Raw genomic sequence first — 26,511 nt, forward strand, 5'->3', positions numbered from 1 at the left:
GCACCAGATGGCTGCTATTCATATTTTGTGGTGATATGTGATTTTTAAGTTCGATTTGAGTCTGTGCCTACCCAAGACAGCACAGCCTTGGGACTGTACTGCATTGTAAGGGCTTGACAGAGATGTTAATTTGTTTTGAAGCATGCACACAGGGTGGTGTTCGCTTTAAAGCAACATGTACTGATATCAGCGGCAGATGAGATGAGGCCAACATGAGGAGATATTTTCCCTGTAGCACACCTACAAATGCTTAAATTCTGGACTCAAGGGATTCAGCTACACTTTTCAGCTGTAATTTCAGCATACTTATCCACATACTAGCTAAGCATTAATCTGTCTGTCTATCTATCTATCAGACATGCCGACGGATCAATTAAGTTTTGGGATGCATCTGCAAGTAAGTCCACTTTCTAAGCATTTCTGTCTTCATCATAAGATACTCAAGTGATACATTTTGCTTAGCTCTGGCTTTTGTTACACTACATGCTTGAGTAAACACCTATTTTTCATGAATTCTGTGTTGGGCTCTAAACTTGCAGCAAATTAATAGCACCATTGTGATATGAGATGCTCCATAACAGTTTAGGCAAATGCCCCGTCGTCACATTTACAGATGGTTGCATGCTAAAAACCCAATGCTTTGTCTCAAAATGTTTTGTAACAAACAGTATTTGTAATATTTGACTTGTGGGCTGTGGATGACATTAACATCATGTCAGTCTCATACCCTCAGATTGCAAACTAACAACAGCAGCCTAAAGCTGCAAGATCCTTCCGTGTCAGTTAGCTCATATGCTAACTTTCTGTGATAATAATGTGTCCTTATATTCTATAATTCTTCTTGGTTTCTTGGTATTTCTTATCATTATATTGCAAAGGTCTTTGGACAGAGGGGTGTCATGAAGACTGTAAGGCCTTCTCAGTCAATGTGATTTGTGATTTTGATCTGTATAACTGAAATTGACTTAATATAGATTTTTGCTATCATTGACTCAAGTCCAGCCCCCTTTGATCAACATACCTTTAAAGTTAACTGTGCACCAACTATGAGGGTGTATGTATCCATAGAAAATAGCATTGTTTTCTGATAACCACTGTCCACTGCCATCAAACGCTACAGTCTCACTCTATCATTGCACTGGGTGACATATTCCTGCAATGCGTAGGTGCTTTCACCACTGTGATGTCGATGGTACACTTTTCTCAGTGTTTGCATTTTGGCCTTTACAGTATACTGTGCATTTACAATATTTTCACCAAAATAACAATTTTTCTAACCAGTCACACTTCAGATGTTGTACAAGCTGAAGACCTCCAAAGTGTTTGAGAAGCCAAAGCCAGGTGAAGGCCGGGCAGCTGAATTGGTGGAGGAGGATCCCTTTGCTATTCAGATGGTCAGCTGGTGCCCCCAGAGTCGCATCTTCTGCGTGGTTGGCATTTCAGCCCACATAATCCTGTACCGCTTCAGCAAATATGATGCCAACACTCAGATAGTGGTGAGTGAGATTACAGTCAGATTACGCTGAGTGACATCCTGATAATTTGGTGTGTTATTAGGAGTGCAAGTAACAGTGTTATTCTTGCAAACTGCTACTCTGAAATCTTGAGTGTCTTTTGAAAATGTGTTACGCAAAGAGCCATGTGTGGGTTGTTTTTTTTTTTTTTTTTTTTTTTTTTTTTTTTTTAGAGGAAGATCTAACGTAAATTCTGCTTATACTTTATCACAGTTCATCCAGTATTACCAGAAACCTGCATCTGCATAACACCTGTTCAGTGGATAAGTGACCAGTTGGTGATTATGATTAATCCGTACTTTTCTGTCCGTGTAATCCTCAGTCACTAGAAGTGCGTCTACAGTGTGAGTCGGAAGATGTCATCTCTCCCTCCGAGAATGAAAACAATCCCTGCTTCTCAGAGCCCGGCTCCCATTCACCGCAGCCTCACCACCACCACCAACACCACCATCAACACCACCACCAACACCCAGCCAGCCCCAGCAGTGGGACCCCTGAGGGTGTCAAAGACAGCGTCCCCTGCCTTAAGTAAGATTTTCTCAAAATAAACCGTGGATTCTCTGCAAGATGGAACAACAAATATATGTTTTAACAAATCTTTTGTTCTTGCAGTGTGCCAGAAATTACTTTTTAAAACATTAAAACTTCAAAACAAATAGTTAGTGATGAAGACCGTCTTTCAAGTGTCATTTTAGCCAAACTGAATATTTGTATCAAATGCAGTTTCACTTGGGACAGGGAAACACTGGGAAAATAAATTAATAGTCAGTGTGATAAATTACGAAAAGCGGGCACATTGTGTAAAACCTGAATAAAAACAGAATGCAATTATTTGTAAATCCGGAACAATCAGGTATTTGTTCCCTAGATTCAAACTAAGTGCTGTGGTTAGCCTATGAAAGGCAACAACACATGACACACCACCATGTTTGACTCGTCTAATGTCCTTGCCATGTGTAATACCCTACGCCATTTTAGATATGTATGATTGCACATGTGCAGCTGTGACAGATTTGTGTGCAGTTTTAACTGCATAACTACAGTTATTAGTTAAAGATACTTGGAAAGATGTTTGTTTGCCTCTTTCTTACTAAGAACTTTAAGTAAATTATGCAGCACCCGAAACTTGTCTTTATGTTTCAGGGTGAAAGACCGGATGGTTCGGGTCCCTCCTGGCTACCAGGCAGAGCTGGTCATTCAGCTCCTATGGGTAGATGGAGAACCTCCACAACAGATCACCAGCCTGGACATCAACTCTGCCTATGGCCTGTAAGTCTCCAAATGCATGGCAGTGTACCTATTCATCTGTTTGACTGTCCATTTGTCTGTCTAGATTAAGACTATGTAGAAGGCATTTATCCATAATTAATCCACAGTGCTGATTCCATATCCATGTCTCAGGACAGCAGTCCCTGTTATAGTTAAGAGGAGTTTGTACAAATTGATTAGGAACGAGAAAAAGATTATGATGGCTGACATACATCACAACCATAGCTAAGGATGACTCTAAAGAGCACACAACATGCTTGTGATTGTGTGTATGTATAGTTCTACTGAGCCATCTGTGTGTATCTGTGTCTGCAGCTGTGTCTGCATGGGCTGAGGCTTTTATTTTTTTCTGGAGTATTATAAACATAGTTAAATGTCTTATAATAGCGCTGTGGTTGCAGACCAATGAATCGAAGCTACCACCAGCACTTAGCAATATGAAGCAGATAATACAGTAATATTAGTAGTTTAGCAAACACTTAGCAAATGATAAATCACAATAAGCTCTTTCTGGCACACAGATATAATGGATAAAGTAGATGGGAAAATATTAAGTTTGTATTACCTTTAATCCCACATGGTAAGGGTTGGTACTGGTTATTGCCTGCAGTTAATATATCCCCAAGCACAAGCTAGAGAACAATATTTCAGCTGCAACAGGGTTAGAGGCATCCTGACATACACATTTTAAAATGTGCCAGCCAGTCAGAAAAAAATGGCTGTAACACTAAATACAGTGAATGAAGGGTGGGGTGATGGCCAGTAAATACCAGTTGTCAACGGCTGTAGCAGTGTGATACATGGAGATGGAAGGTTGGATAGGCCAGTCTGTCATGTGAGTGTGTGTAAGTGTGATATAGAGATAACTTCAGGTGATGTTCAAATGTTTCTGTTTATATATTTAATATATTTATCTATATATTTATAAGCCAGAAATGTCCAGCATTTGGGCTTTAATCTAGACTGTTTGTGGGCCTGCGGTCAGATCTTTAAAGTCTGAGTCTGTACGAATGCCACGAGTGAAAATGCCATCATTTTTGCCTGCCGTCTTCTGCCTCCTTTCAGTATTTTTTTTCATTTATTTATTTATTTGTTCTGGATAGATCAATTTTAATACTTGGTAAAGTATGTGATGCTGACTTGAGTCTGGGTCATCATTGTTTATACATTTTACTTTCAAATTTACTAAAACATTTTGAATTACTTCCTGAGCCCTGGAGTGTTTTAAGACCACTTGTATGGTTTTGCTGTGAATAGACATTCAGTAGCAAAAAACCAATAAAATCACCACTCTTTTTGAAAAGCCCTCTGTGGGTCAAGGCAGGGCAGTCATTTCCCTCTCTTCTCTAAAGCTGCTCACGGCTTGAATTGAATTGCAGAAATTGATTTATTTTGTTTTATTCTTTTCACTTCCTCCCTCTGCACTTATGAAACGCTTGACACACACTCACAGACACACATACGCTAACATTTAGACTCGCACACAAGAAAAATAAAATATTTGATGTTTCTTTATACTTAATTATAATATATGCTGTACTTGCATCACAGTAACGGTTGCTGGTGCAAGGAGAACGTAATAGTTGTGCATCATTGACATCTGTTGAGGTTCTATCAGTACAGCATTACATTGTAAGCAGAATCACACACAACACATTACACAAAGGCAGTAAGCGAAAAATTTCAACAGTGATAAATCGCTGTCACATCATGTGTCTTTAAACATTATTTAAGTCACCATGAATGTACAAGGCTGTCTCCTCCGGTCATTTGCATAATGCATGACAGCATGAGTTTAACTGGCTACACATGTCAAATTAATGAAGATAGTAGTGCTGCTTGCATTCAACTGAGGCAATTCCTTTAGTACAATTCTGAAATTGCGAGCAAAAAGTAGCTTGTTTAAAGTAGCTATTTATGACGACGATAGCACTGATGACAGGACTCTTAACTGCCATTTTCTCCAGTTGTGGTGCCTTAAATTTGACCCATGAATGTTGTGGTTTCCGAGTAATGTCTCTTTTGCTGTTAGATTTGCGGTGTTGTGACGGCCGAGCTGTGTTTAACTTGTCGCCTGTACTGCAAGGCTTGGAAAGGATTTTGTCTCTCTAATGTATTCTGAGTGAAATGTTTTCAAAAGTGTCATTATGTTTGTGGTATCAAAAATGTTGTTTACACAGAGTATGTGACAAAGAGATCTTTGAAACAATTCTTTTCTTTGACAATACTGTGGTTTCTGTTGTCACGATCTGAAGCCAGACGTCTGAAGGTTATGGGAGAGCAGTAATGGTATGGTCTGCAGCCAGTTTGACTGACATATATGTATTTGACGCACTCACTTATTTTCTTCTTTCCCTGGTCGCTGAATTGAGTCATTTGTTGTGAATATTGTCTAATTCTGTTCTGTGCTTGATCAACATCTTTCATACAAAGACAAAGAGAAAAATGACTGCCAGTGAGTTTAAGCTGGAGGCTCTAAAGCAGCCAGTGGGTAGCAGGTGGCAGCGGGGCTTATGGGAAATCTGCTTTTTATATGTAAGAATGTAGCAATAGTTGTGTGAGATAAAGACAGACTTTTGTTGACAGTAATCATACCAAAATGTCACACGTAATTCGACATTGTTTGACCTTCAGCGTCAGAGAGAATAACCTGGTGAAATAAATCTGCCAACAGTGTAAGTGTCTCAGCTGAATAATAATCTTTCTCCTCCATGTAAATATACGTGTGTGTGTGTGTGTGTGCGCACATGTGCACGTGCCTCTTTGCTGTGTCACGTCCAGATTGGCGTTTGGGAACTGTAACGGCATAGCGGTGGTGGACTACTTGCAGAAAACCATCGTGTTGTGTATGTCAACACTGGATCTGTATGGAGCCGCCGACCCCTACCAGCGTCTCACCCGCTCCCCCCGCAGGAACAGACAGTCCACCTCAGGTAGCGCGCACACACACACACATATACACATACACACATACATTAAGAATCTTGCCACACACACATGCATGTACATAAATGACTCTCACACAGTCCCACCATGAAGTGTCAGAAATTACACCTGGACTGTCATCTGTTCTCTGTTCTCCTGTCCTCCCTCTGTCTCTGCTGGTTTTTCTTCTTCCTGTTTCTTCTTTCTTCTTCACCTTCCTTTGCATACGCTCTTCTTTCTGAGGTTAGACTGATTTATGAGTTAAATCTGACCGATCTTTCATGAATAATCTACATCAATGATGCACATGGTTTAATTATATTTCTGGTATAATTGATCAATATCAAATCCTTGACCTGATCAGAGTCTTTTAATTAGCTTCCCTTAAACATTAGGGACCATTTATTCACACAAGGATGACATACTATTATGATTTATATCATTATTTATATTATTATATCATTTATTATTATTATTCACACTGTTATCCTATTTTGGAAGGGAACTAAAACATTTGCTCCTGGAGAAAATACTTCAAGAACACATTTGAGTTACACACAATATATAAAAATATTGCTATTTAATGTTTCTACTGGTATGAATGCACATGTTGTGTAATTTAAGTATTTTTCATAATACATGCATGACATTTCTTGCAATGAATTATTTTTTGTAGCATTGCTGCTTTTACTTAAGTAGAGGATCTAAATAATGCTTACATCACTGGCTGTAAGATATAACAGACACAGTGATATTACACTCTGCAAGACAGCATTGTAGAAATAAATATTTCTGGTAAGCATCAAAACATTTAAGTATTTGGAAAAATTTGAAATTAAATAAATCGAAATTAAAAACAGACAATATATACACCATAAGCTTTATCAGCAGTCAAATTGTATCAGTCCAATCTTATTTCTCTCCTCTCTTTGTTCTTTTGCTCTCGCTCAATAACACACAAAAACAAAAACATGTGTCCATCTCAGTATGCCTGTCACTGATCTGCACTGTGACATGAAGTGCATGTTAACAGGCTGCGTGTCATTCCACGTGGACGTTATTATGCATGTTGTCGTTTGATTTCTCTGTCCTTTTTGTTTTTAGTCCTGCTTGAGCATAAATCTTTAGTCAAAAGCCACAGAGGTCTTGTTGTTCTTCCTGACCCCTGCCTCCCTTTTTTCCGCCTCTGATCTTGGCCGGTGATGGTCCCTGAAGAATCTTATTTTACACTTACTTACTGTAAAGATTTTCAGCCCCACCGTCCAGAAATTATTTGCTAAAACACCTTTTGTATTTTACTCAACTCTAACCTCTGGATCTGAGGGCATAGCAGCTGCTGTGGTTTAATATTTTAGATGTCTAAGGTTCTTTAAGCAATCCAATATAATGAGCTTCCTTATTACATAACTCCCACAAGTGTAGCAGAAAGTGCTTTACGTATTCAGGACTTGTGTGAAGGAGAATATGAAGGTAGATGGAGGGATAGATTTGGGCTTTAGAACCAACTCTTTTGCTGTAGCATAAGTGCTTTCATTGACTACCACAACACTTTTTGTTCTCAACTTCCTCTTTTGTAAAAGTCGTTCTGTGTTGGGTCTTTAAAATCAATTTGGTGATTGAAAGGGAAATAAAAAATGGGAAACTGTGCCCTTTTTCTGTACCCCAGGTGGTAGCCTTCTGGTGTCGAGCACTTGCTCTGCTGGACTTCAGAGAACACTGAAGGCTGAACTGTAAAAACACTATCCAAAGGCCAAATCTTTAAGCTGCTGGCCTCTTCTGTTTTTGTTGCATTTCATCTCTATAGAGGATATTTTTCCGTCCTTTCCACAACATTTTTAGCTGTTGTCCCCACACATACGTGTACCTGTATATATGTATATATATGTCAAATCAAAGTTAGAGTATTCATTTCATAAAATAATGCCTAATTATTGACCATTTAGGTGTGTTTATCTAAGTATAGTGTGATGTGTTATTAATACCCGCCTGTTAGGACAGTAGGCCCATGACAAAAGTATCAAACAAAATGCGATGTAAATGCAAAAAGAGATTTATATATTATCCTGCTTTGAGAGTACTGATATGTTGCCTGCTAACACAGTAGTTTACCTCTTGTATAAATGACCAATCACATCAGTCTCTCTGGGATTTGCAGCACAGAGGGGTGTATATTTTCTGTCCTTCCATGACACTAACTCAGTTGCTGCTTGCTCTCACTTTCTTTTCAACTCTAAGCCTGTGTGTTCTTTCTCTCCCCTTCCCTCCTTGTTCTTCCCCTCCCCTCCCATCCCTCAATCCTAAAATTTCTTCTTTTCCTCTCCCATCAATCCTGCCTCCGTTACTTTGCCATTCACATTGTTTTCCACCTCCTTATGTTGTTACTTTCTTTTGCCTCCTTTCCTTCTGTCCCACTCTGTTTACACTTCTCTCTTCCACCTCTTTCTTTCCCACCATCCTGTCCTCTGTCATCTCTCCCTGCCTTCAATCTCTGCCTACAATTTTAACTCTTTATTCTGGCCCTTCATCCTTTCTTCCTTCCTTCCTTCCTTCCCTCCTCCTCCTCCTCCCACCTTTTGGTGACTCTGTGGCTGCTGATGTGGGCATGTGGGCCTGCCTGACAGAGTTTTGCATGCGTGGCCTGTCTAACTTTTATTCAGATTCAAAGAAAAGGATCCGTACATCCTATCAGAGTAAGTCGAGCCTTGCCAAAGGCTGGGGGACTCTGTGTTTGTGTGCGGGAGGTGGGGGGGGGGGGGGGTGGGATTTCGTGGGTGTTTGGCCAGAACGCACTAGAACAACAGGGTTTGAAGGGATATTTGCCATAGGGACTAGAAAAAGGACAAAGTGGTCTTTAAGCAAAGGGACAGTTCAAAGAGATGATTGGAATGAAAGTGGTTGTTTCAGTACTTTGCCATAGAAAGCACGCCTGTTCTATTCCAGTCATGTCCATCAGTATGTCCTTTGCAGAAAGGGCGCCACTCCTCTGAATCTGTTAAGTAAGGGCAGCTATAAATATTATATGATCGATGTGATGTATATTTTAACTGACGCATAGTTAGTGGGGTGAATAAAGCCTTGTTCATCCACTGGGCTGAGAGAAACTAAAATGTACGCCATTAGTTGATGATTACAAAGGAATTCTTAATTTCATACTACAATAAAGGTTTAATCAGAGTCCCTTTTTAAAGTCTTCAATCATTTGTAAAACCATGAAGGGAAATGTGCATTAAGAAGTTTTGCTGGAAACTTTAACTTAAGAGAAATTTAATCAATTTTTTTTTTATTTTTTTTTTTTTAACTGTGACGACCCAGTGAAGCTATTAATGAAGCCATAATGAACAGAGCTTAAACACCCCACAGTTGTAGTGAGGACTAAAGTGAAAAAGAATTACAGATGTCGGCATTTGGTTTTTAAAAAGGGAATAGGTATGACTTCTCTTTCTGGCTTGTGCTTGGTGCATGTGATCAGATCCTGATCAAGTTTGTGTTTGTTCTGTTTTGTATTTTTATTGTATCATGTGATTTGCACTACACACAACCTGTGGTCGCATTTTAAATTCAAAATAAAGGTTTATATGCATCGAACAGTCTGTAGTGCAGATCACATCAGGATTCAGCCACTCTGCACCCGAAAGACAAAATGAAGGGAAAACAAAGAAAATGTAAACATCAAATGTCAAATATTAGTTACGTTTATTTACAAGACCTTGATACCCATAATGTCAAATAATAATAAAGCACTTTGATTGATTATGCAGGTTTATCAGAGATTGCAAACCCAAAATTGTTGATAAGCTGCACCCTTAAGCTCTTCGTGGGGCTCTGCGTGGCTGACATCACTGTTTGACTAACAAGGTTAGAATAATCTGACGGAATATACAATGCTTTTTCTCCCTCCTGGCTGCCATTGGCTTCGGCAGGCCTTACTGAACTCTCTGACAACCAGCAGTCCATTGACATGGAAAGAAGCAAGTCGCCCACATCAGGTAACCTGCTGACACACACACACACGCACTGCCAAGTGCATTTTTTGTGATTGGCACTGTGATACAGTTGTCTTTAAACATGAGCTTTACCCACAGTATGCAGGCCCGTGGACACCTGAGCCTGCACCAGAGCATCATCACCTGACCAGAATGGTAGCTTTGACTCATGTTTGATGTTGTACTATGGACATAACACCTTCAGAGTTTTGAAAAAGTGCAAGGGCCCTCTGTGGCCTATCTGATGCATTTTGATTTTCCTTTATTCCAATGTTGTGTAACGTGTGTTTACACAAAGGTAAGGAAAGACTACGCTTTTCATTTGGTCTACCTCTTTCTTTATGCCTCTCAAACTTGTTTGTCCAGCTCTTCTTCTTTTTCTTATCTTGGACTGAGTGATACATCCTACCACAGTTTTGAGGGACCTGGGATGGCATAAAATAGCCTGATTTTAGGAGACAGGGAGAGAGTAAAGTATAAAGAAAACGCAATGTTGCCATGGTGAGAAAGAGCAGGCCCAATAATGTGTCATGATGGTAGATATGATGGTGGGAATGCGAGAGATAAGCTGCAATATGAGATTCGAGGTGATGAATGTCATAGATCAGAAGATAACATAATAGGTTTATGGGTACTGAGTAAAGGTTGGCCTCCATAGATCAGAGTTTAAACAACAGGATTTTTCATAGTATGAAGTCTGTGTGGGTGGAGACAGGGTAGATGAAAAGAGAGTTTGTTTATGACAGCAAAGAAACAGAAATGCTCAATGGTGAGAGAGAGAGATGAGAACATTTCCCATCAGGTGCTTTTGTATTTGTTGTGGGAAAACACTATCTCAGCAAATTAAGCTAAAAATCAAATGGAGAATGCGTGTAAGTGTTTAAACCTGTGCTTAAAGGGACAGTTCACCCCGAATCAAAAATGCTTATTTTTCCTCTCACCTGTAGAGCCATTTATCCATCTTGATTGTTTTGGTATGTGTTGCCAGGTTGTGAAGATTAGAGCTGTAGAGATATCTGCCTTCTCCCGAATATAATGGATAATGGAAATGATGACCCTGTTACTTATGCTAATCCATAGACCTTGTTATGAGCAGTTTCATGTTAAAACTGTTTTCTTACTTCTGAAATGTGCTATATCACCAAACATGCATCAGCTCATGGATGATGTGTGATGTAAACATTAATAACGCCCTTTAATAACTCTGCAACTTCCACCAAAATAATCTAGATGGATAAATAGCACTTTAGAAGACAAAATATATCATTTTTGATTTTGGGGTAAAGTGTCCCTTTAAGACAAGCCTCTTTCTTCTTTATTGGGATTTAGTTTCCAAGCAGTTATTCATAAGACAGCTAGATTAGAGGAGCCCATTTCAATATCTTCACCAACACAGGCCTAAACGATTTCTGTCTCATGTTTGTCTTCATAGCCAGTTTTTAGTTTTCAAATAATTTTCAGAGAAAATTACAGAACATTTAAGAACATTTCATCAGTATCTTTTTGAATATCCAGAAATAGCACCCAGTCTGTTAAACCTGCCAACAGAAGGAGAACAATTTGAAATTTTGAAACTCTTTGCAATTCAGTAAGACAAATTCTGGGAAAATGTAATCCTAAGGGGGAACTGAATGATTTTTGAAAACTCAAAATATTATCTCTTTGAGCTAAACAGAGGTGCATTGTCTTTCTCACAACAAAGGGTAGGCCACTGATCATTTGCTGGTGATTCATTCATACATTTATGCTGAGGAGTGTGTGAATGGTGGGCTGTCAGAGAGGTGCTATTGTTTGCAAATATTCAATTAGCCTGATGTGTTGGGACGTTTGCCAGCACTAAGGCACTTGTGGCTCTGAAAAAATAATTTGACAGTATTCATGCCAACTGACCCCTGCTGTTTCCTGCTTCCCGGCTGGCAGTGCCCCAGAGCTTTATTCATGTCCTTACTAGTAATGAGTCCAGTTGGTCCCACTTTGCTTTGTAAGACTGTACCCACGTGAGTCCAGACCTTTGAATGACTTTTATTCTAGTCACTCCTCTGAGACAACGGCCATGGGAAGTGCTCCCAGAGTCACAGGGACACACACATTTCCCCCCTAACAACCTGACAATACCTGCAGGGAATGCTGTGCGTGCTCTTCCTTCCGGCCAAGCAGCTCAGTCATCAAATAGGAGCTTGGGATATAACCTTATCTGTTCAGACGTCTCCCTGTGGTGTTATAAAGTCTTCCTAATATTCCAACTGATGCTTATTTACAGGTATTACACATAAGTAAGCATCTTGTTGCCAAGTAGCATAGGAAGAACAATGCACTGTATTCGCTGGGGGCTGAAAAGCGTGACTCAGCAATGAGTCAGTAAGACAAAGATTACTCCTTTAGGTCCTGATATTTTTGTCTTTCAAAACATTCAGCTGCTTCATGATGGAGGACTGCGCCACGAGCAAGTGAGCGGTGTTGTTGCATTTCAGCCATGAAGGTACAATGCATCATCAAGCCAAATAAAATGACAAATTAAATGGCGAAGTAGAAATATCAAGTTCTTCCCTTTGAGGTTTCTTGCGCTCATGGAAAGGTTGTCTATGTTTTGTTCAGTGGCAAATAAATCTCTGTGAGGCAGTTTTTACAGGCAGTGATTGTGGGCTATACAGATTAATTGGACCTGACTTGACAAGATATTTTTGCTAGCGAGCCCTTGTTAGAACTCCAAAGTCACAAATTTGAGTAGCTTTTACATATACATATACTAATTCAGTACAAATTAAATTGTGTGATGTTTGTTGAGGTTTTTTTTTCCATGTCAATATTGCACTGGAAATAAACTCACCCTTGAGCTTGTCTTTTTGAAGCTGTCCTTTTTGTCTGTTTTCACATCTGTAAGAACTCATGGGCATGTTTTTGAGCGTCTTAAAGAGAGCTTAACAAAAGAATAACAAAACCAGGACAAGATGTTCTGAGCTACCTTGGCAGGGAGTCTTTCAGCATTACGATGTGGACTAGGTCATGGTCATTCTGTCCAATTGCAGGTCTGTTCTCTGCTCACTAGAGAGATGGAAGAAAGGCATAATTATAGAAAGATGGATGAAGAGCACATTATGACCGATAATCTAATTCACTTTAACCTTTACCTATAGAGGGCAAAAAAAGCAGATGGATGGTGGAGCTGTTCTGTCTCACACAGGTTCTGCTCTTTACTGGACTGTATGAGTAATGCTCTCCTCCTGTCACCATCGCCCTGTACTTCTCCAGTGAAGTGACTTGGATTTTGAGGAAGTAGGTTAGCTGTGGCAGCAAACTCTTAACTGGTCAGGTTAAGCCGAGGTTGATTGCAGCAGAGTGGCCATTTATCCACCCATTGTATCCAGAGAGTCCAGATAAGGGTGGAGTCTGTGGGAGATGGAACAAATAATTTTAATATTGTAACCATGATTCTGCAAGCACATTTTTATGAATTTCAGTGGGTGAATACATGGTCATCATAGGGGAGAGCATTACTGATAATGTCCAGTAGGCGGCTACACCTGTTCTTATACAAGTTGGGTATCATAAACTTTAATTACATTGAGTGGAGTTAAGTAGAATCACAATTTGCAATCAGGAATGATATGTTAACAATGGTTAATGCCAGTGTGCTCTAACTGCAAAAAATTGTCAGCTTTAAAAAAAAATCTTTTGTATCGATGCAAGATTGATGTAAAGTACATTTAAAGTGGTTGTGGCTGGAGACAAATGAGGAAGCACAGGTGTGCACTGCTTGTTAGGCGAACAGTTCATGGTTCGTTTCCTCTGGCTGAATATTCCATCCTCTTCTAGAGGCTGGTCATCACTGGCACACCAGGTGTGCTGTGTCTTTTCAAAGCCATAGACAGACTGTGGACAGCTTATTAAATCAGCCATCGTCCTGATTCACCCTGTGTGTCAATAACTGCAGACGTCTCTCTCACCTCTTACATCTTCTCTCTCTCTCTTTTTTTTTCTATCATCCTTTTGTTCTTAGGCCTTGTAATTGGCCCTTCTCCTGTCCAAAAGTTGTATCCCTCCACATCCTTTCCAGTGTCTTGTATTTATGTCTCGGGGTCTATTGTTTTGGTTTGGGGTTATGTGTTACATTTCCTGGGGGAGCTTCATGCCACATGTGTCTGTAGCCAGGCTTTCTTGCCCAGGTCCAGTCACGAGATGGACTAACAAGCTGAGATGCCACTGATCGTGTCTGACCCGGCAGGATATATTTAGCGGTGAGCACTTCACGGGAGACAGGCAGGAGGTGATGGCTGAAAGTTTAAAGTGTGCTCAGCTGGTGCCACCTGCTCAGTTCCATACAACTCAAGGTGGTTGATAAAACTTAAAATAAGTCTGTCAGTAGTTTTTCACTGGTACACTTTATACACTGATCAGTGATACCTGTAATACATCCAATTCAATTCAATTCAGTTTATTTATATAGCTCCAATTCACAACAAAAGTTATCTCTTGACACTTTCCAATTAGAGCAGATCTAGACCAAACTCTTTATTTAAGTTGTAATACAGAGAACACAACATTCCCCTTGAGCAAGCACTTGGCGACAGTGGTGAGGAAAAACTGCCTTTCAGAAGGCAAAAACCTCGGAGTAGACCCCGGCAATACATACATATGCATTGTATTTTTACTCATAAATCCGTGTTTTGGGTGTTACTCTTCACAGACCAGTATGATAAGTAGCAGCATCTTTACTTTTTGGACAAATCTTCAATGCTCTTATTGATTTCCATTATGTAAATTTAAGCTGTGAAGTCACAACCAGCCAGCTTGTTTTGTACAAACAAATACAAAAATATGATGATATACTGAGTTTAAATGCAGTATTGTAATTTTGTAGTGAGTAGTAACAGAAAGTGTTCACATTTTTCTGTTCAACTTGCTGTGATAGTATGGGTAGCAGCAACAGTCAGTAAAGTCAACAATGGTCCTTTAACCCCAACAGCTGATCAGCAGTGCAAGTCCTCTGTCACTTTTTCCAGTCAGTCACATTTCTATTGTCAGAAGCTTTTCAGCCACAGCTTCAGGTGCTGAGCAACAAAGAAGAGCCAAACAGAAAGAAAACCTGCACTCTGCTTTGAGTTAGCTCTCCATCGAGTTTGATGTTTCAACCAAAATTTAGAGAATACTGTTTTAAAATGATCAGTGGGTGAATTATTTATCGTCTGTTTGAAATGCAAACAAAAAAGGGAATGATGCCGGATTCAGAGGTTAGAAACACTTGACCAGTAGCTGTGTTGTTGGTAGTCCGTAGTGATGATCAGGTGTAGCAATAGTAGTTATAGCAGTAGTACTTGTGGTGCTGTTGTTGTGCGTGATAGCAATGTTCTTGTTCAACCTTTTGAGTGCTATATTTCTGCTGGAATAGTAACCTTCTTATTAACCCTTTTGTTTTCATAACCTCTCAACTGTTTTCCTTCCTGTTAGCTGCAAGTCTCTCTTTTCTCCAGTTCACCCATTGTGTTTGTCTCTCCCCTGTTGCCCTGAAAGTCTGTGTTTGTTCTGTTGGATCTCCTATTCCAGTTCATTACCCAACCTCCCTTCACAATGACCCACGCGTCCTGCCAGAGCCTGTGGCCAGTCTGAGAGCCAGCCACTGCAGTCCAGTCTTTTACTTACTGGACAATGGTAAGAGGAGGGATGTCTCACAGATATCAGCCTCTTCATGGACATCTGCTTGTGGTTTTTAGTGTGTGGCAATAATGCAACAAAAGAGGGAGATGGGATGATTGGCTTGTCTTTAGACATATGGTTGATTCAGTGTTGCACCTTGCATGCTAACTCTGCTTCCGCACTGTGAGCAACAGTATCAGCAAAACACCACAGGCACATTCAGACCTTACATAGCAATAAAAACAGGGAACTTTGGGTATTAAACTTGCTTAAATTTGTTTTAAAAAGGCTGGCTATGGTAGATTTGTTTTTTAAAAAAATCAGTTGATAAATGTGAAAAGTAAAGCAGATTTAATTTTAGCTTCCTTGTTTCCCAAAGTTTACTGAAGAACATATATCCATGTCAGTTGCAGAATGGATGAGAAGTTGATTGCAACGATTCAAAGCTTCCCTGTTTCACTTCACCTTAAATTTGAAAGGATACGTATCAGAAGAAAATTGGTAGGAAAATGAATGGAGCCATTTTTAGGGTTTGGAAGAAAGTTTGAAACCAAGCCACACTGGCTACCAACATGATATGAAAGTATGAAAATAATAACAATACAAAGGATGCATTGCGCAGGTGACAATGTGAAAAGCAGGCAGTATTGCACAAATAAGCTATGTGCTTTTCACAAAATCACTGTGAATATTGGAAATTACAATAATACATATCTGATTTTTCATGATCAGAATGTTATAGGTGCAGTTTCATGTACAAATGGTCACAACAGGATGACCCATCAGCCCAGTTGCTTGCAGTGTAAACAAGCTGTCAAGGACTGTGTTTCTAGGAGTAGACTGTCTGTTGCCGCTATGCCAATGTGTTTCATGCTTTTGTGCCAACAACTGCTGGTGTTTCATTGTCTCTATGCCCCAGCATCAGGGGAAATAGGCATCATGATGTCTGTTGTATGTGCTGGATTTGGTCTTTGAACTTTGATCCCTCATCATTCAGCAATGCTGCAAAGCAGGCAGGCAGGCAGGATTGGAACGAGGAAGGGATTGTATTCCAGCTGGCTACTTCTCCTCCTCACTCGTCAGTGCCTCTAGTGCTTATGTGACATTAATCATTGAGCCTCCACTGGAACCACACATCTTTTTCACCAAAAGGCAACATGCTCTTTTAGTTGACTGTGTTGCCTAAATTTCATCTTGTTGTCACCTCGACTAACATTCATCACTGTCTCGTCTCTCATCTGACTGCATGGTGCCCACTCCGTGGCCAGCTGCGGTGCTGATGATTTTAACTTCAGCTTGCTTTGTATGTTTATCAGTGTGTGGCCTAATCAAATGAAAAATTAGCCCCATTTGTGATTTGAGCACTCTGTACCTTGCTATGATTCAGACACATAAAGTTCCTGAAGCAAACCTTGAGAAAAATCTAAATCTTATTTTCACCTCATTAACAGTGTTGCTCTCTGGATGTAAATGGTTGGTTGGTCCACTACTTTGGTGCTGAATGAAATATCTCAACAACAACTGGATGGATTTCTTTTAATCTTTCATCTAGCACCATATTAACTCCTACAATACTTTGGTTTAAGATCAAATACCTACAAAATGTCCCCATCAGTCTCAACTGTGCTTTGTGTTCAGTACTACTTACAAAAAGTTAGCATGCTAACAAGCTAAACTAAGATGATGAAACATTATATCTGTTAAACATTAGCATGTTAGCATTGTCAGTGTGAAGAGCATGTTAGCTCAAAGCACTGTCCCACAGAACTGCTGGCATGGATGTAGATTCTTATTATTGTTTACCTTTTTGTCTAACAATTTCAAAATTATTGTCATTATTTCAAAGGCATCTGTTGTTTGCCTTGAATTATAAAGTGTTTGCCCAAGAGGAAACCGAGACCAAGAATCTAGTATATCCCTGGCTAGTGCAGCAGAGAAGAGGAGCAGAGCGAAGCGGCACCGTCTGTCGAAATGGTGGCAAAGGTTTCATCTTTCTAGGCAGATGGTAGACACATGCAACACACTACTGAATAGCTGGCAAAAAAAGAGATAACATTTAGATTTTTCCCTATATTTGTGAAGGAAATGCTACGTGACCAAATCGTAGAGTAACTCTGCTGAAGTCACAAATGGACTTAGTCTGACAAAGCTGTTGTCATACAAGCGTTAATAATAATGTCATGTGAAGATGCCAATAGCAAGACTGACTTGGAGTAAAAGCTACTCCAGTCATAAAAAAGTAAGCACTTGACGAAAAACTAAGAACTACAGAAAAATAATGATCCAACCCTGCTTCCAAAAAAGTTGTGATGTTGTGTAAAATATGAATAAAAAAAGAGTTTGATCATTTGCTACTATCCATCCATCCATCCATTTTCTATACCGCTTATCCGTCAGGGTTGGGGAGGGGCTGGAGTCTATCCCAGCTGACAACGTACCCCGCTTCTCGCCTATTTGCTACTACTGTAGTTTTTCATAAATATACAGTTGAAAATTCCTGCCAGCAAGGCATTTCAAACCAGTCGGGACAAGGGCAACAATAGGCTGGGAAAGTTGAGGACTACTCAAAAAACACCTGTAATATTCCACAGGTAAGGAAGTTCATTGGTAACAGGTGATAGAATCAGAGCTGGGTATGAAAGGGACACCCTCGAAATGCTCATTAGTTCAGTCTTGTCTAATTGTTGTCTGTAAACACAGTTTGTTTACAAATTATTGCATTCTGTTTTTATTTATGTTTTATACACCACCCCAACATTTTATGGAATCTGGGTTTTATGATAAATGACCTTATTCTTATTGATGTCGTATTTAGACACTAAATTGTGATGTTGCTCAACCTGCGTAGATTCAGTGAGCAAGTGGGGCCTGTAACTGCAGAAAAACAAAAAAAGAAAAACATGGTAATGAATGGTAATACATGCAGGGTTTGATTGGTTATTGTCTATGTTCACAATACACCACGCTTCTGGGCCTCGTGTAAATGCCACCCGTTTATTTTAATCAAAAAACTTTTATATGAAGTGTTAATGCAGCCACTGAGCTGTTACAACAGAGGAACAGGTGCATGTAACGGGTTTATTGCGGGAACATTTTCTTTAACGTTGTATCTCTGGCACTGCACGTTTTATATGGTTGCAGTAGCATCTGGTCACTACAGTTTATTATGAAACACACACAAACAAGCACTCTCTCTCTCCCTCTCTCACACACACACACACACACACACACACACACACAAAGAGAGCTCATCTGTTGTCTAATTTGCAACATTAATCTGAGAGGCTTTAATTGTTCCTGAACAACAGTGGAAACAGAAATTCATTGACTGATAAATTCAATTAGAGCACCATAAAACCCTAATTTCCTCTGCAGTACAGGAAGTATATTTTCCTTAAAATGACCTTTGATACTGAGTCATGCGTGCATGGTTCTTCATAGCAAATAATCTGAATAAATGGAATAAACTGTATTAAATTAAAGAACATTAAAAAAATCAGTCATTTTCTCCAGTCTACTCCTCCATGCCCTCTGCTGTACTTTTTCTCTTTTATCGTACTCTATGGCAAAAGGAATGAAACCTGAATCAACAAAGGAATCGTCATTGATTCCTTTGATGAATTTTCCAAATTTAAAGAAAGTGGGCGGAATTTAAAAGAACAGAAATTCATGGTCATGCTGTTGTTCTCATGGTCATGAAATGTAAGCACCATCTTGTGTCACATCAAGTTAATCATTCAACACAAAGAAACAATGAAATATTGCCTTCTTTTAGAGGGGGGAAAACTGATTCATGTATTCAGTATGACCTTTGCAGTTCTCTACTTACTGCAAAATGCTTGCAAAATGTTTTATCAAGTTATTTTGTTTCCACCAGTGTCAGACTGTGATTTTGTATTGACACCCAGTGGTGTCATCCTGTTTATTTGTGCTTCCGTGTCAGAAATCCCAGGCCATAGAAAATCTGATTTTACTGGGACATTTAAGCAAAACAAAGATTTTATGCAAAACTGATATATTTCCATTAAGTTCTTTATCAGTGTCAGTCACATTTTAGAGAGTGGAAGTCGAGTTTGACAGTATTAAACTTGTACTTCTTGCCTTGTTGCAGCCCAACAAGACATTAACCATTAATTGTAAGAAATATCAAACTCTATTTGTGGATAACTTGGCTTGTTAATTCTACCAGACAAGTTTTTGTTTTTTTTTTTACACTGGCCCAGTATAGCTATTGTTGATACTGTAGAGCAAGATGGGAACACTGGCCTGGGACAACAGTGGAGAATGCATTTTGAGATATGCCTGCCCTTTGCGATTGCACCAGTTTGCATGTTCTGGTTCTTTGTACATTTGAATGGTCTCCATTTTGTTTGAGGTCTTTTTGCTCTTTTGTTTGTCATTGTTTGACTTAGATTACACCTTCTTTATTTTTTATGATTTCTTTTATTTATTTAAGTATTTATTTTTTGTTTGAAGGGATTAACTGGTGCTTTGTTTCCTATTCTTTTGTTTCAGTTAAGGGACCCGGCAGAAAGTTAAGTCTGCCAACAGATCTTAAGACTGATCTTGGTACGGTAGGCGAAAGCCAGCAGTTTTCACTTGATTTCCTTTGAGTCATTTAGTTTCTGCTTTTATCATATTTTGGAGGCTTTTATGTTCTTTTAGCAGTTTTTATTCTCACTCAGACTTTCTTCTTTCAGTTTCCTTGTCACTCTTTACTCCTGTCCAACCAGCCCATGAGACTGTCCGGCTGAAGTGTTGTGTCCATTTTGCCCCTTAATGTGTTTTGTTTCTTCTACATTTTGCAAGTGTTTATAAAGGTGATTTGTAACTCATGCTCATTTTTAAATTTGAGGTTTTCTATGGCTTTATCATGATTGGACCATCTTCTGATTTTACACAACCTTTCCTCCATTGACAGCCTTGCTCTGCAGTGACTGGATCACTCGCTGCCTCTCATTGTAACTTGATCATTTCTCTCTTAAACGGTCTCTTCTCCATTTTAACTGGGTCATCTGTATTTCAGATACTGATCGTTCCCCCTCATACATCTCCAACTGCTGTACATACGCATCACAATCTCAGGTTTCCTTTTGCTCTGCTTCTGCAGTATCACACATGCTGTCCCCTTTAAAAACGCCTGCTTCTTTAACACAAAATGTGCCAATGCCAACTTATTCCTGTGACTTTCCTTATCTAATAACCTTTCTTTAGGTAGGTATTTTTTCTTGTTTTGCCATCCCTCTGTTATATTTAATTGAAACTACAGGGAGAGTGAAAATGTCAAGTCAAATTTGAAAATTCAAACTTTGAAAAGATCACCCTTATACTTGGTTGCCCAGACACACATTTAGTTAGATAGAAAAGTGAACATTTTAGGCTGATTAAATTTCCTGTGAGGTTCGAATGCACCCCTGAAGTGTCTGTAGGATTCATGTTGTCAGCAAAAGTGGGAAAGATACTTATTAGTTGTTATTTACATAATAATATTTTTTATAAAAATATTTACTTAATGATACTTATATATTGTTGAATGTTTACTTTGTTAAACTAGCTACAGTGAACCTCTTTAAAGCTGTGAGTTATGACAATAAATGATTTTGTCAGAGCGGTTTGTATTACTGTTTGTGTGTGTGTGTGTGCGTGTGTGTGTGTGTGTGTGTGTGTGTGTGTGAGGGTACAGTGCCATTCTTTCTCCTATGTACCAGTTTCCTGCAGAACATTTTGGGGGAAATGATGTTCTCCTGTTTGAAATTCACAGAAAACAAGACATTAAGACAGATGCACAGTGGTGTCATCATGTGGCTCTAGTAGTTATCGGCTGGCTCAGTATCACCTGTGCTTTCAATCCCTGCGTTGCCTCATTCCGTCCTGCTGTGAAACTGGGCGAGTGTTATACGTGGACTGGGTGGCACCCTGCCGTTTTTCATCTTCACTTTGAAATTGAATCATCGGGCATCAACTGGATGAGCAGGAGACTTAGATTTGATATGACAGACACAGGATCAGTGCCAAATACTAAGAGGACAGAGACAAGACAGTCTATATTGTTTGTACTAATTAGCACAATGTTAATCGTCCTTGTGCTTCACGAGTCACTACATGGGAGAATTTCAGATAGGAAAACTAACAACAAACTAGGGAACGCTTAAGTCAGACCTTCTGTCGACCCCAAATCATCTTAGCTTTGCTTTTACTGCCACAGGATTGTCATTAAAGCAAAGGGCACTGTTTTATTTACTGTCAAGACAAATGAGAACAAGATAGTCGGGCTTAGGTATCATGAAGCTGTTAATTACTGCTGTGTTGGCAGCTTTTTAATCTTTCCAACTAAACTGCAGGCACCAAGAAACTGCAGAGTGCAGCCAGTACACACAATCATGCTTTGCTTTTCTTTGTCTTTTTAATAAGGTTTGGCTCAAAGCAAATGATTTTTCTCAACCAGCAAAGCACCGTAAACTGTCTAAGGATAAAGCCTCCAACAAACTCAGTCCCTGAGAGGAGGCCGTGTAAGGCTGCTGTTTCAGAAAGTAACAAGTGCTACCTGTCACCACCATCTGTAGCTGATTGTGTGGCCCAGCCAATCTTGTCTGGAGTACTCATTTGCATTGCAATTAAAAAGAAGATATATATTTTGCTGTTCTTTTTCCATTCCTTTGATATTTGTTTGTAGCTTTTTACCATAGCCAGTAATGTCATGAAGCTTCTGGTCTTAAAAAGAAATAAGCTATTTCTCCTGGAAAAAAAAGGGTCTTCAAATAATTCAAATGGGGATAAAAGTGGAGTTGAAACAAGCCTGTTTTTGTTTCTTTTAATTTAAATATCTTATTTCCTGACCCAGACCGGATGAAACTGCAGTCACAATTTGCCTCTTAATATTTCCCTCTCTATTCTGTTGCCCCAGCATCTCTTTCTCCCTTTTGCTCATACTTACTTCAAACCACTCTCTAACTCTCACTCTTTTTCCCTTTTCCCCTCACTACCATCCTTATTTTTGACAATCTAATTCTCAACATCAGCTTGCTCCTCTTACACTGCAGAAAATATCCATCTTAATAGGTCATGTAGTATGATACTGATCTGAAATATTACATCTGAAATCAACAGAGAGCAAAATCTCCAAATAGGGTGAGAAAACTTAAAACAGATAAAACTGCTTTGTCAATAAGTAAATTCTCTGCCCTCATTTGAAGATTTCTTGATTAAATTAATATTAGACTAAATTACTTATGAGGATGGATATTGCAGTGGATTACAATATGTTTGAGTTTTATTTCCCTCTTTGTATTGTTTGCTAATGCTTTGCCGTTGTTACAGATCATGTCAATGGACATTGCACTAGCCCCACCTCCCAGCCGTGCTCGGCAGGGAAGCCTCGCGTCCCGATGGGTCCCGAGGGGCCACGGCTTACCCGCAGAGGCCCTGGCCGACCGCCCTTCCGCAAGGCCCAGTCTGCCGCTTGCATGGAGATCTCTTTGCCTGTGTCCCACACTGAAGGTGTGTGCTTGTCTTCCCAACTCCCATCCCTAAACCTCTTTAACATACCCTCACTCCTAACAAGTGCATGCCATCCTCTCACCCTGGAGTAAATGGACTGAGGCCTGATACAGAATTAACACAAGGCAAGCGTATGCTAATGCAGGTTAGCAGCATTAAAATCTAAATCATGCTTTAGTTTCCAGGAAGGTGTCTGACTGTTCGCTAAACCCCTCCTTAAAACAGTGATTGTCCAGTCATGGCTTAGTATACATAACTGGGTACTGCAGTCTGTCAGTCATTAGATTTCTCTACAGGTTGAATCAGTGTACATAATGCTATGGAGTTTGGGTGTGGTGTCTTTTTTAACACATGATAACTGCTTACTGCAATAGTCAGCTATAGTAGAATCCACTGTATAATTATAAGATTCTAAAATGAGTCAGTTGGAAACATTAAATTGTTAACCAGAGATAGCATTTTCTTTGTCCCAACATTAGCTTCAGTAGCTAGCTAGCTAGCTACAGCTGCCTACAGCTGTTTTCACACCTGTGTTACAGGGTATGGGACTGAGTGGTTAATTTTGTTTATACCCTTCAAAATATAAATGGTCACTGGAAATTAGCTGTACATGAACTTAATTTTTAAAAGATATTGTAACAAAATAATTGGTGATCAGCCAACACTTGTTGACACCCAGATAGCAGATGACTGTATTATTGCTGTATGCTCACACCAACAACAATGCAATGTTTGCATTTAGCTGTGCTAAACATATGACAATGCAACTTGCATTAGCATCACTGTGAAACATTTGAACAACAGGTTCTGCTTCTCTTGAATGCAAGAAATGACCCTTGCATTGTGACCCTTAAGTCTGTTGCTTGTGTTGACCATGTCCCAGGCCTGAAGGTTGGTGCAATATGACTGGATGTGTTTTAACCAATTGATTTTTACTTCTCCAGCGCCTTTCCCCATATTTTGCCATTGCATTTCCGGTGACATCCATTTAATTTTAAAAGTAACAATGAATCTTCCAGGGAAAAATCTATTATTACGTATTTTTTTCTCTTCTTGTAAGTAGATTCTGGATGTTTTTGTTTGTTGAAAACTTGTTAACAGAGCACATGGGGTATATTCACTGTGGCCACACCGACTTTCTCATAATCCACAAAATGTTTTTGCTGAAGGAAACATTTCATCAGTTTTAATTTACTTAATTTTTTTTGTTTTTTGTTTTGTTTTTCAAGCAGACCTTTTCAGTGTTCACACAGATAAAATGGGGGAATAAGTAGGAGAAGATAACCTTTTGAGCATGAATTGCACTCTGGTATTTTGACATTCTTACTTGAAAATTTCTGACTTTTATTTTCTTCCATTTGAACTCCTTCAATTCAGACCCTGACATTGACCTGCACCATCTAAAAAGAGATTGACCCAGCAGGGTGTGTGTGTGTGTGGGTGTGTACATACGCCTTTGTGTGTGTAATAGAAAGAGAATCTGAGCTTTTGTGGGTGTGTAAACACTGTATGTTTCTGTGTCTATGTGTGTGTAGTGCCAAGAGGAATTTCAGTGGTTTTCTAGTTACTTTATTTCTACATTGTCGCTCGTTAAGCTGAACTAAACCTTGATTCTTCTTCATCTTCCTAACACTTTGGCCCAGCCTTGAAGATTTGATTACTTATTATTTGATTATTTGATTTGTTTAAAAGAAAAAGTCTTGTTGGGTATGTTTTGCCATTTTGTTCTTCCACACAAAAACAAAAATGCAGATAAAAGAAGTCAAGTAAGGACTTAAACAGACGCTCACAGCAGTGTCATTTTGAAATATTGACCTCAGAACTGACACAGAAAAATGGCCTTCATCACCATTGTATGTCACTGCCAGGCGACAGACGTGAAGACCTTTTATTTCTCTCTCTTTGTCCTCAGAACTATCAGATATTTGTGTCATTTAATATATTTTTAATTTTTTTATGTTTTTTGTAGGTTTTTGTTGTGGAAAAAGCCTTAGCCTTTATAAAGTTGCTCAGTAGGGTGGAACAAAAAACTGAAATGATTATTATTGAAATTATTATTATTAAAATCACAACATGACCAAGATCAATATCAGAATCACAGGAGGCAGCATTTTTTGATGTCGCAGCATACCAGTATAAATTAATCATTGCGCTGCAATAGAAATGCGTTGATATGTCATGCTCTCTACATGTAAGGGTATACATTTTGATACAGGCCCCAGCAAAAATCACATCATGTTTTTTCTATTTTTGATCAATGAAAATTAAATTAAAAAATTAAATTGTGACTGGTATTGCAATTTCAATATCTGTCAAACTAATACAGATTACTGCAGTGTGATGTTTTCTCATCATTTTGTTTTTTTGCTGGGTCATTTTCCGGAGGTGGTGGACAATGGCTGAAGACACTGCGGGTTTGGGAATCCATATGAAATCACGTTGTTAGGCCTGGTGCACCACCAGCACTGCATTGCCTTCACATAGTGCTGGTGCGTCACACGTATATAAACAGTTTTGGAAAGCTGGGGCTGTGCAGGTTGCTCACTCATAGTCCAGACTTTATTTGCTTTCAGATCAAGAGAAAGCCTCTGTCAGATCACGATAGGCTGATCTCGCCATAGGAGACTCAACACTCTGACAGTTCCCAAAATATCGCAGCTACTGAAGCCACCTCTGCACGCACATCAGACAAAAAGTAGCACAGAATGGTTGCACATCTTTGCAGTTGAAAGTATGGCCATGTTCCTCAATCACAGTCTCTTTAAATCTGTGCTGTGCTATGAAGTTATAAAGATTTTTTATTTGTTAGTATCATACAAACGTACTGACTTTACGCCAATACTGCAATTGGACTCACGCTGCCATCTTCATCGACCTCATTACACAACAGTGACCTGGAGAGCCGAGAGGAAAACAGTTTTTCATTAGCATAAGCATAATATTTTATTCAAGCCACTGCCTGGGCTACACCTGCACTACCAGCCAAATCGATGCAGACGATGGTAGAAATGGCTCTTTTCTGCAGTCAATTCAATGAATCTGTAGCCTCTGAAAATACCTGTAAGAAACCGTTTAACAGAGTGCTTGAGAAATTTAACATGAACAGTTGTTTTGCCATCTATACACATCCAGTTCAGTAAGTCCACAATATCTAATTTTACCCCACAAAATTTACAATTTTGACAAATATGTCTTATCACTCATTTGTAAATCGCTGAATAAATCTTTTCCTATATGGACACACCACCCTCAGACCGAAATGCGTACTTGACATAACTTGATAACTTGATAACAATATTGAAGGTATCAGTTAGCGATACAGTTTCCTATGAACAGAATTACTGCAGATTAACCTGTGACCATGTTTCAGATTGTTTGGTACATTTTGTCCTGAATCAATCAAATATTCCCCTTCCTGAAACTAGCGCTGTATGTAGCAACACATGCTTAAAACAGCAATTCAGTCTTATTTAATGGACTATACAGAAGAACCTGTTCTGGATAAAAAGTATTCTTTAGTCCAAAGTATTATAGGGGCACATCCATCACTTCAGAACCTCTCGAAGTCACGAATAAGATGTAAAACTCACTCACTCACAGAGACATGGGACAAGGAGGAGATTCATTGAAAAACTGAGGGTATCCATAGCCTTTAGCAGACTTTTAATATGCTTTAACAGCTACTTTTCTCA

At 39.2% G+C, this 26,511-nt stretch overlaps 1 protein-coding gene across 7 annotated transcripts in view; it reads left to right on the plus strand.

Annotated features, from left to right (window-relative positions):
* The window catches only part of stxbp5l (syntaxin binding protein 5L), a 118,756-nt gene that overhangs the window by 81,402 nt on the left and 10,843 nt on the right, over window positions 1-26,511 (plus strand). For 4 of the 7 annotated variants that reach the window (XM_046403390.1, XM_046403391.1, XM_046403396.1 and 1 more), the window contains 9 exons: window positions 357-397; window positions 1,282-1,496; window positions 1,837-2,042; window positions 2,658-2,783; window positions 5,565-5,716; window positions 9,629-9,694; window positions 15,233-15,337; window positions 19,838-19,891; window positions 22,640-22,819. In XM_046403390.1, the coding sequence (XP_046259346.1) occupies window positions 357-397; window positions 1,282-1,496; window positions 1,837-2,042; window positions 2,658-2,783; window positions 5,565-5,716; window positions 9,629-9,694; window positions 15,233-15,337; window positions 19,838-19,891; window positions 22,640-22,819 (1,145 nt within the window). The remainder of the gene's footprint in view (window positions 1-356; window positions 398-1,281; window positions 1,497-1,836; window positions 2,043-2,657; window positions 2,784-5,564; window positions 5,717-9,628; window positions 9,695-15,232; window positions 15,338-19,837; window positions 19,892-22,639; window positions 22,820-26,511) is intronic. The other 3 variants (XM_046403393.1, XM_046403394.1, XM_046403392.1) reach the window with 2 other exon arrangements.

This window comes from Scatophagus argus, chromosome 11, assembly GCF_020382885.2.
Source record: "Scatophagus argus isolate fScaArg1 chromosome 11, fScaArg1.pri, whole genome shotgun sequence".
Classification (NCBI taxonomy): domain Eukaryota; kingdom Metazoa; phylum Chordata; class Actinopteri; family Scatophagidae; genus Scatophagus; species Scatophagus argus.